The 10,485-nt window shown below is 53.5% G+C and overlaps 1 protein-coding gene across 1 annotated transcript; it reads left to right on the top strand.

Annotated features, from left to right (window-relative positions):
* Positions 1-2,903: 2,903 nt before the first annotated feature.
* On the top strand, positions 2,904-9,406 carry LOC143820942 (uncharacterized). The gene is made up of 5 exons (XM_077304383.1): positions 2,904-3,061; positions 5,902-5,985; positions 7,221-7,271; positions 8,325-8,399; positions 8,966-9,406. The coding sequence occupies exons 1-5, from the start codon at positions 2,987-2,989 to the stop codon at positions 9,164-9,166; spliced, it is 486 nt and encodes a 161-aa protein (XP_077160498.1). The 5' UTR covers positions 2,904-2,986; the 3' UTR covers positions 9,167-9,406.
* Positions 9,407-10,485: the final 1,079 nt, after the last annotated feature.

Raw genomic sequence — 10,485 nt, 5'->3', positions numbered from 1 at the left:
ATGGACAGCTCTTCAAAGAACCAGGGGGTGCTGCATGTATTCGAATTTTGGTCTGAATGACCGTAAATAAATATTGATTGATTGGGCCAGGGGGTGAAGAGAAGCCTGGGAAGGTGTGGATTTCCAGACTGCTCTGCCCACAGCCAGTAAGTGCTTCCTCCCACATCTGCTTGTGCCTGCCACCCCCTCCTGCCAGCCTGCCTGACCTTTGGCTGGCTTTTAAAAATTGGTAGTGATCTTGCCACTATGCCGTTTTCTCTTCCCCGTGTGGATGCACCCGTGACTCTGGGAGTTCTGCCACGGACTCGTCCCACTGTGGAAGCAGCGCTTGTTTCTTTTCCGCTCCATTTTCTCCGACATCCCCTCGTAACCCAGGTCTCCTCCTTTGGCTACGTCCACGTTCAGCTGAATAAAGAGGAGAGGACGATGCGGGGGGGGGGGGGGGCTCCTCAAAGCCGGCTGCTGAGACGTCTCATGCGGCTGCTGCTCAGAGGCTGGAGTTCATTCCTGGCACTGCCTCTTAAGGTGCCTCGTCAGATCATTTTTTCCCGTGGTCCCTCTTGTTGCAGCGGGGACCCAGGCAAGGATTCTCCCCAGTGTGGACTCTCTGGTATTCTCCTCGTCCACCCCGGTGCCTTTTTCACCTGCCTCAGCCCCCCTCTCCAGTTGCTCTCCAGCCACGAGAATCCACACAACCCTCCTTCCTACCGAATCAGACCCCCAGTCACTCTAGGCCAACTGTCTGCAGCTCTCCAGCGTCTCTGGCCCAGCAAGGTCTTTCCCATTCTCTCCTGCCTGGTCCTTTTAACTGGAGATGCTGGGGATTGAACATGGGAACTTCTGCCTGCCAAGCAGAGGCTCTGCCACTGAGCCAGGGTCTCAGGCCAAGGTCTTTCCCATCCCCTCCTGCCTGGCCCTTTCAACTGGAGATGCTGCTGGGGATTGAACCTGGGACCTTCTGCCTGCCAAGCAGAGACTCTGCCACTGAGCCAGGGTCTCAGGCCAAGGTCTTTCTCATCCTCTCCTGTCTGGTCCTTTTGACAGGAGATGCTGCCAAAGATGGAGCCTGGGACCTTCTGCACGCCAAGCAGAGGCTCTAGCATTGCACACCCTTGTAAACCTCTCTCCAGGTCCACCAAAACACCTAGAACCCAGACATTCCCTCTCTCCATAAAGCCTCTTTCTTGGCAGTTGAGATAACAAAAAGCTCTGAATCCCAGAGCCAGGAGACAACATCAGGGGAAGGCAGCTTCAGGTGCCCAGGAGATCTGAGATGGCTGCAGCCCTGAGCCGGCACAGCCTCTAAATGTCTGCATACATCACCCCAACAGAGTCCGGCTTCCTGGCCTTCCCTGGGCAATTGCTGCCCCCCTAGAGGGGAAAGGAGCCCCTGGTGGGGGGCCAGTTCAGCCAGGGCATTGTCTCTCCCTCTGTGCTCCTGCTGCTGCATCAGGCTGGCTGGGCGGAGCAGGGCCCAAAAATGAGGGCAACTGTCGTGTCTTTTTTTTTACAGTAATTATTTTTGGGTGATGACATTACTAAAGATGGAAACAGTGCCTCAAATCATTTCCTAAGACAGGAGCAATCCCTCACCCCACCCCCTACCTACCTGGTAGGGCTGTCTAGGCAAGAGACTCTGTGCTGTTTTTAGGCCCAGAAGGACAAATGGGCAGAGCACGAGGCATAAAACATGGGGGGAGATGTCTCTGGTTTTGGAGTGACCACCTCTGTTTGCAGTAGCAGATTTGTCCCGTGAGTAGGTGAGACTGTGGGTGGGGGGACAGAGCATGATGTCGCCAACCTCTGATGTCTGGCCAGCAAACTGCTCGCTATACCCCTCGTTTTAAAATGCAGGTTGGTAAATCCCAAAAAGTAGACTGATGGATTGATTAATTAATTTGACTTATAGCCCACCACGCCCACAAGACTCATGGCGGGTCACAACAATAAAACCTCCATAAAACCCCCTAATACAATAAAATCTTATAAAAAAGCCGAACAACCCAACCTAACCAACTGAAAAAACTCTTTCTCCCAGCCGACAACCAGCAGACTACACGCAAAAGAAATGTACGGAGGCGATGAAGCTCTATCTCTGCCTCCAGTGTCCTGCCCTCGCACCCTCCTCCCTCTCCCTTCTTTCGGGGATGGGATTTTTTTTAAGGCGAACTGCCTGGAGCAATGAAAAGGTGTACAAGCGTGTAAGCAAAGCCAAAAAAATTTTTTTTCAAACACAAAACATACCTCTTTAAATTCTCCCTGCAAAAAATCAGGAACGAAATTAAATTTTAAAAGACTCAAGACTCATGATTCCATAAGGGGTGGCATTCAAAAAGCACTATGCATGGGCGTTTAGATGCATAGGCATTTAAACTGAGAATTATTAATTTTAAAAAATTGGCAGACATCACGGGGCCTTTAAAAAAGAAGGGGATTGGCTGCCTGGCTTGATTGACAGGTGGAAGAGAGTCACGTATAAACCGCATATAAACCGTGCTGCTCTCTTCCGCTATTTCAACCAGTGCTTGTGGAGGGTGAGAAGCGCGAAAATGCAGCATACTACAGTGAGGCAACAAGAAGGTGAGGAATGGCCAGGAGGCGTGATAATATTTATCACAATGCCTTTCAGCTGGCGTTACAATATTTTTAGCGATGTGCGGAAATGCCCCCAGCTTCCATTGAGCCTGACAGAAATCATTAATCATTGTCTGTTGCTATCGCTGACAAACAGTATCTCTGCCGGAGCCAACATCCGGAGTGAAGAACATGAAATGCTGACTGGCATTGCCCAGAGCCCCCAGGGATTCTCGTAAGGGCTACCAGTTTTGCAACCACCTGGCATCCCCCACCGGGTTTCCCCCAACCCTGCAAATTACTGGAACTGGGCAAGGTACAAGGACGGAGGGGGGAGGGCGGGAGGGCTCGGAGGTTATCTCTTACAAGCCCTCTGGCTTCTGACTCTCATAACGGAGTCGTCCCGCTCACCATGAACATGCCTCGCCTGCTGCGGATACTGGCCGCACTCTTGGTTTTCCTGCCCGCTGCCCTTGCCTCGGTCCAGGTGAGTCTTGGAAAAATAAGTGGTGTTAGGTGAGAAGAAAGAGAGGGGCCAAGAAAAGCCAAGCAGGACAGTCAGACTTCCCCAGGGTGACAGATTCAAACAGCCAGGTTGCAGCCAGTGACCGGGGGGGGGGGGGGGGGCTCTTTCTGCATGCAGCGCCCACCAGCCTGGGATGTGCCTCACATTTCCAGGTGGGCAACGAAGAAGCATCCTGATGTCGGTCCACCAGCCTGTCTCCCTCGCAGGGAAGGTGCTCCTGCCTGCGGTGAGATAGACTGCACCCTGCTGGTGGCCTCCACCTGCAGATCTCTAGGGCTGTTTTGCCTTCCCCTTGAGGTTTGTTTGGGGGAGGGAGTTGAATCTGACCACCCTGGACGTGACTCACAAGGTGTTCTGCATAGCTGTTCTGATGCACCTTTCCCATCAGAGCCTGGAAGATGCACCTCTGCAGAGCAATGTCTGGCCCTGACATTTCCTTCTAGGCAGCACCAAGTCGGGGGGCTGGGTTGGGGGGGGGGGTTTGAGGCTGGCTGGAAACTCCATGAAAGGCACTGGAGGCCTAGCTGGGACTCTGGTATGTAGCCTTATTCTGCTGCTGGGGTTTCACTGCCGGGAGGGGGGTCTCAGCTGCCCCACCATCAGGCCCCCGGGAAAGGAACTGGTCTTGGGGAGAGGAAGTGCTTCGTTCCAAACCCAGTGAGTCAAAGCCAGCCTGCAAGCCCTGCGTGTGCTGTGAAGCACTCTGCACATGCCTGGGACACTTCTGCCTTGATCATTATATGTGTGTACGTCCAGGAACCTTGGCACCACAGCATATATGCCCTGTCATGAAGACGTGCGGGTCTTGGCTCAGCCACTCTGTTGGCTCTCTCGATGTTCTGCCAACCAGGCTGCCTCTTCCCTCTCCACCCTCCCAGCATCAGGCCCAGGGCAGGGGAGGACAGTCTGTCCGGTCTGTGCTCTGTTTACCTGGCCTTATCACTGGGCAGAGGTTTGCACTGGGGCAGAGTTGCCAGCACTGAGTTGGAACTACCCAGGGACTGGGGGGGGGGGGTGGAGCCTTCAGGGGACAGGGTTTGGGGAGGGACCTCAGCAGGCCGGCATGACCTAGGGCCCACCCTCCATTTCCTCCCAGGGAACTGATCTCTGTCATCTCGTTATTGAGGGGCATAAAAGAGGTACATCAAACATACAGAAATACACAAACAAAGCTGGCTAAGAAAAAAGGAGGGGCAAAGGGAGAGAGTATTCTTGGGAAAGGCTCTATCTACGGGTCATGATGTCGAGAGAGGTCTGGAGATGCAGCAGCAAAATGACCAGCATTTAATGAGGAGAGAAAAGGAGAACCCACATGCAAGTCAGGATGTATGAAGGATACCCGGAACAGACACACAGAGCTGGTGGCTGGGGACCCTCGATAAAAGGGGAAATGATTCTTCCAGCAATGGGGACTTGCAAGCCCCTAAAACAACGATCTGATGGAATCTCTGGTGTTAAACAACAACTTTAGGAGACATGTGATGGGTTTGTTCAAGGAAAGATAATGGTCTATTTATGCAGTTCTGTATGTATGTATTTATTATATTTATATACGGCCTTCCCTATTGTCCTAAAGTGTGCATTACTCTAGGATGGAGAAGGTCATCAGCAGGTCAGCCTCAGCATTCCCACAAGCTCTTTACTAAATGTTCAGGGTGCTGGAAATTGATAGCTGGCATTTCTCTGAGCATGCAAGAAAGTGCCATAAGAGCCAAGCTCAGACCAAATCCCACCCATTCACAATCTGTTAGCTGGCTATCCAGCCTCTATTTAAAAACTTCCAAAGATGGAGAACTCACCACCTCCCGAGGAAGCCCATTCCACTGAGAAACTGCTCTAACTGTCAGGAACGGATGCTCAGCCAAAAATTCTTTTGAATTAATTTCAACCTGTTGGGTCTGGTCCAACCTCTTGGGGCAACAGAAAACAACTCTGCTCCATCTTTTCTACGTCACCCCTTCAAGTGGGTAGAAGATGGGTATCATACCACCTCTTAGTTGTCTTCTCTCCAGGCCAAACGAACAAAGCTCCCTAAACCTTTCCTTATATATCTTGGTCTCCAAACCCCTCATCATCTTAGTTGCTCTCTTCTGGACACACTCTGGTACTCTGGCCCTCCTCTCCTGCATGGTCCCCCTGGGTGACACACTAGGGGCCATCCCGAGACATTCTGTGCTAGATCCAACCCAGAGGGAGAATGGTGTGAGTCCCTGTGCACAGATTCAAGGTGAAATTTGGGGATTTTTAAACAGAGGCTGGATCGCCATCTGATGAAGAGGCTGATTCTGTGAAGGTTCCAGGGGGTGGCAGGTGACAGTGGATGAGCAAGAGGGTTGTGAGTGTCCTGCACAGTGCAGGGGGTTGGACTAGATAACCCATGAGGTCCCTTCCAACTCTGCTATTCTATGATTCTATGAATGCTGCCCCATGGCCATCTGAACATCAGCTGTAACCTCAGTAAATCTCCAGCCACCACCTGGAAGCTGGCAACCCTGAAAATGAATACTGCAATGCACACCGAGGGTAGCTAAATCCTCAACTTGGACTTGGCAACACTATTCTCCTTCAAAGGGAACTCTGTCCCAACATGGAGAAGTAGGATGCGCATAACAATGTGATCTGTGGGGCTGGCCCCAGTGAGCCTTCAATGCTCCTCTATCTGGCCAAAGACAATCTCTCCCCATGGATCGTACCCAGCTTGGGTTAAAATCTCAGCCTGGGGAGAGGTTGTCGGGTGTGGCTGGGGAACCTACGCAAGAGGGGAGACACCACCTGGGCTTTTCCTCTCTCTTCCCACGCAGGAGCCTTCTCTAAATGAGGAATCCGGTCTGCGGAGAGCATGGTGTTCGGAGTGGCACCCTGGGTGCTTTTCACTTATCGCGAACGTAAGTGGCAGCCAGGGCTGGCTGAAGCCAGGCTGAGTTCCATCTCAGGCCAGTTTTCGACATTCTGCTGGGAGGCGAGAACTGGGGGATATGATGCCTACCACCTCTGGAAGCAGCGGTGGGAGAAAAATTACAAAAGAGAAAGAAGGCCTTGTCTGCCTCCAGGAAGTTCTTACCCTAGAGTCCCTGGTGATTCCTAGAGCCACCTGGAAGTGACAACATGTAGGTCTAGGCATTGTTGGAAACTCTATGGCAGGCATTGCACTAAGATGGAGCCATTGTGCATAGAGCTGCACCGTCTATCAACATGATGTGCACCAGCTGCTGCTTCTGAGCTGCCAGCTTAGCATCCATAAACTGACCATGGGAGGCAAACCTTTTGAACCCTGGCAAAATGAAATGATGCCTGTCCAGGAGAAGGCGAGGCTAGGCCTCTTCTCTCTGGTAGACCAGATTTCTAAGGGGTTTACAATGGAGGGTTTACAAAATAAGAATATGGAAGAACTTTCTGTTTCTGTAAGCGAACTGCAGCCTCCCGAGTTTCTCTGGGAAGAGAGATGTCTGTGAGGTAGCTATGCCCAGCGGTCGGTCTGTCTGTCTGTCTGTCTGTCTGTCTGTTTTCCCATCTATCCATCTATCTACCACCCTCCTTGAAGGCTCAGGGCGGTTTACATGAAACAAGAAAACGATACAGGTAACATCATTTCTTGAACAACAAGGTGAATGGCAACAATCACATTAACATAACAACAACAACAACCTTAAGGAAGGGAGGAAATGCAAGGAGCCTCGGCTCAACTCTTACTGGGACCCAGAATGTCGGATAGATTTGAAGCAGTCGTAGCGGGTGGGGGGGGCGGAGGCTGGGGGGGCAATGGGAAGCGATGGTTTGGGTCGACCTCAACCCAGCGCCTGGCGGAGGAGCTCCCTCTTGCAGGCCCTGCGGAGCTGTCCAGGTTCCTTGTGCCCAGCAAATCTTCCTAGAAGGTGGGCAGGACCAGGTGGGAAATGTGCTCAGCAAGGCTTCTGCCTGCTTTTTTTGTTTAAATGTTGCTTTGGGAGCAGCTGCCACCAGAGCTCAAGGGTCTTCTTCGCCGTGTGCCTGAAGGGAAGGTGTGGCTGCAATTTTGTGATTGGCTCCGCCTCCTGAGGGAGCCATTTTGGGGCTGGGCCCGTCTCTCTGTGCCAGAATTCCAAAGGTGCCCCAGGCTCTTTCCTGTTTGCTCCTCCTGCAGATTCGACTAGAACCCCAAGGTGTGCACCCTTCCCTCGAGGAGCTCTTAAAGGTATGTCTGGGGGGGGGGAGGCAGGAGGGGAGGGAACCCACGGGGGGGGGGGCTCTGAGGATTAGCTGAGCTTCTCTGTTCACTAGGCTGCCCCCCCCTCTCCGGCCGGCCAAAGGGAGCTCTGCCTTTTCCCACTGATCCCAAGGAGGGGCTCCTTCTGAGCCACGCAAGGGTTAGAAAACGTTTCCTCCTGATACGGTTGCCAACTCCAGGTTCAGAAATGTCTCACCTGGCGCTTTTTGGGAGGAGACGGACCTCCCCAGGGCCTCGTGCCGGACAGCCCTCCCTCCGGGGAAATGGCCCCTGAGGCCAGCAGTAACTCCTGGGGAGGAGGAAGAAGGAGAAGAGCTGGTTCTTAGATGCCGCTTTTCCCTACCCGAAGGAGTCTCCAAGCAGCTTACAGTCACCTTCCCTTTCCTCTCCCCACAACAGACACCCTGTGAGGGAGGGGAGGCTGAGAGAGCCCTGAGATTACTGAAGAAGAAGAAGAAGAAGAGTTGGTTCTTATATGCCGCTTTTCCCTACCCGAAGGAGGCTCAAAGCGGCTTACAGTCGCCTTCCCATGCCTCTCCCCACAACAGACACCCTGTGGGGTGGGTGAGGCTGAGAGAGCTCTGAAAGAACTGCCCGGTCAGAACAGTTTTATCAGTGCCGTGGTGAGCCCAAGGTCACCCAGCTGGCTGCATGTGGGGGAGTACAGAATCGAACCCGGCATGCCAGATTAGAAGTCTGCACTCCTCACCACCACACCAAACTGGAAGCTCAGGCTCCCCCTGAAAGTGGGTCTCCGAGGGTAGAACGGCAAGATCCCAGCCCAGAGACCCACAGAGCCAGCTGGAATCCTCATCCCCCAAAAGTGGGTTGGCCCCTCTGGTGAGAGTTGGTCACCCTGCTCCCCCCCCCCCCCGCTCCATCATCTTTGCTGAGGAGGAGACTGAATGCTGTTTCCCCCTCCCTTCCCTTCCCTTCCCTTCCCTTCCCTTCCCTTCCCTTCCCTTCCCTTCCCTTCCCTTCCCTTCCCTTCCCTTCCCTTCCCTTCCCTTCCCTCTGCAGAGGCCTGTATCTCCGGAAGACTCCCTGATGTTCGCCTCCGTTCAGGATGAGCGAAGGCCCTTGGAGACCCCCAAGGTAAGGGATGGATCCAGCCGACAAGAAGGACCCCGGTTCTCCTCCCAGGGCTGGGCTCCTCCTTCCAGACTGTGGTGTCCTGTGGATCCCTGGTATTGGGTTCAAATTCCTGTTTTGCCATGAAGGTAGCTGAGTGTTTGCGTGTGTGTTGGGGGGGGGGAGCATTGTCTCTAATGAGCCGAGAGAAGAGAAGGGGAAGGGAGCTCCTTGGAGCCTGTTCCAAGTGCACCGCTCTTCTGAAGACCCACCTTGTTTTGTTGTGGGGCTGCAAGGCTGCTCCCCTCCCCCCACCCCGTGACCCCATCTCCACCCTTTGGCTAATCACAAGGCAGTCCTCCCCCCCCCCCCCCCGTCCTGAGGGCAGTGTGCCCAGCACCCCTCCCAGTGGCCAGGTGCGGCCTCAGCCCCTGGTGCAAAGACTGTTTTCCAGGCAGGGAGTGTCAACATTGACCGAAGCCCAGCGGGGGCTGAGGGTGGCCCCAGATGCCGGAATCCGGAGGAGGGTTCCTGTGGCTCACCCCCACTGCGACATGCCCGGCTGACCTCCTGCCTTTTCCCCTGCCCAGTTGACCCTCCGGACCAGAAGGGAGGAGAGGAAGGTGGCCTCCGGGAGGCGCCGAGGGGGGAAGCAGCTGGGCACCCGGTCTGTCTGCAGGGGCTGCTTCTCGGGGCTGATGCTGACGGGACGGCCCGCCGAAGGAGGCGCTGAGCAGACCCTGCCCAACAGCCTTTCGGAGTCCGGTGAGAATTCCAGTGGGGGGGATTAGCCGCCTGCCCCTCCGCAGCCCCGAGCTCGGCTCTGGTATCTCTGAAGCGTGTCCCAAGCGCTGGGCATCCCGCAACTTTGACTGCAAGCTCATTTTGGTGTATCACTGAGTAATTTCAGATAATCTTTTCAAGAAAACTTTGAAAATATGTTTCAGTGGCAGGGAACACTCTCGCCTCTACATGCTAATGGCAAAAACGACCCCAGAGGAATTGTTCAAATAAAGGTTTCAGAAATGGAAGTGTCTTGTTTTTGTTCAGATGGGAGACGATTTACAGCAGCTGGGTGTCGTGGTTAAGAGCAGCGGCCTGTAATCCTCAGGGATGTGTTTGATTCCCCACTCCTCCTCCACATGCAGCCAGCTGGGTGACCTTGGGCCAACCACAGTCCTGTTAGAGCTGTTATCAGAGCAGTTTCGTCAGAACTCTCTCAGCCTCACCCTTCCTCTCTCCATGAGACACCCTGTGAGGGAGGTGAGGCTGAGAGAGTTCTGACAGAACTGCGTTGTGAGAACAACTCCATGTTATCTCCAGGACCACCCGAAGTCTCCAGGCCTGCCCTGGAGCCCCAATGTGGCGTGGGGGTCCCTGGGTCAGCACTTGACACTTCAAATTTACAGAAACAAAGCACACTCTCTAAACCTGATTCTCTGATCCTGACGCCTGCTTGTTCCACCCAGTCAAAACAATTCCTCAGCATACCCGGAGGGCACCCCAAGAACCATTACATTGTAGGTGAAAAGTTATCTATCACAAAGAGCATCTCTTAATACAGACAGAGATCAAACCAAAGCTAATGTCCAATAACTGAATGATAAATTAGATGGTGGTATCGATTTCCTGAAACACCCACCACTCCATCTGCAATCAGAGTGCTGCAATCAGCCCCACCCATAGGGTGGCCAGGCAGCAGATGGGGCATAAAGGTCCTCCAGAGGTCACCTGATTACAGAGATCAGTTCCCCTGGAAAAAACAGCCACTTCAGAGAGCCAGCTTTGGAGAGAGAGCCAGTGTGGTGTATAGAATAGAATCATAGAATCATAGAGTTGGAAGGGGCCATACAGGCCATCTAGTCCAACCCCCTGCTCAACGCAGGATCAGCCCTAAGCATCCTAAAGTGTAGTGGTTAAGAGTGGCAGCACTGAATTCCCCACTTCTCCTCTTACACATGCAGCCAGCTGGGGGACCTTGGACTGGTCACAGTTCTCTTACAGCTGTTCTCTCAGAACTCTCTCAGCCCCATTTGCTTCACAGGGTGCCTGTTGTGGGGAGAGGAAGGCAAGGCGATTGTAAGCTGTGTTGGCACTCCTTCGGGCAGTG

The sequence above is a fragment of the Paroedura picta genome, chromosome 11 (genome assembly GCF_049243985.1).
Source record: "Paroedura picta isolate Pp20150507F chromosome 11, Ppicta_v3.0, whole genome shotgun sequence".
Lineage (NCBI taxonomy): Eukaryota > Metazoa > Chordata > Lepidosauria > Squamata > Gekkonidae > Paroedura > Paroedura picta.
Note: the sequence above shows the minus strand (reverse complement) of the source record. Positions and strands in the feature narration are given on the sequence as shown.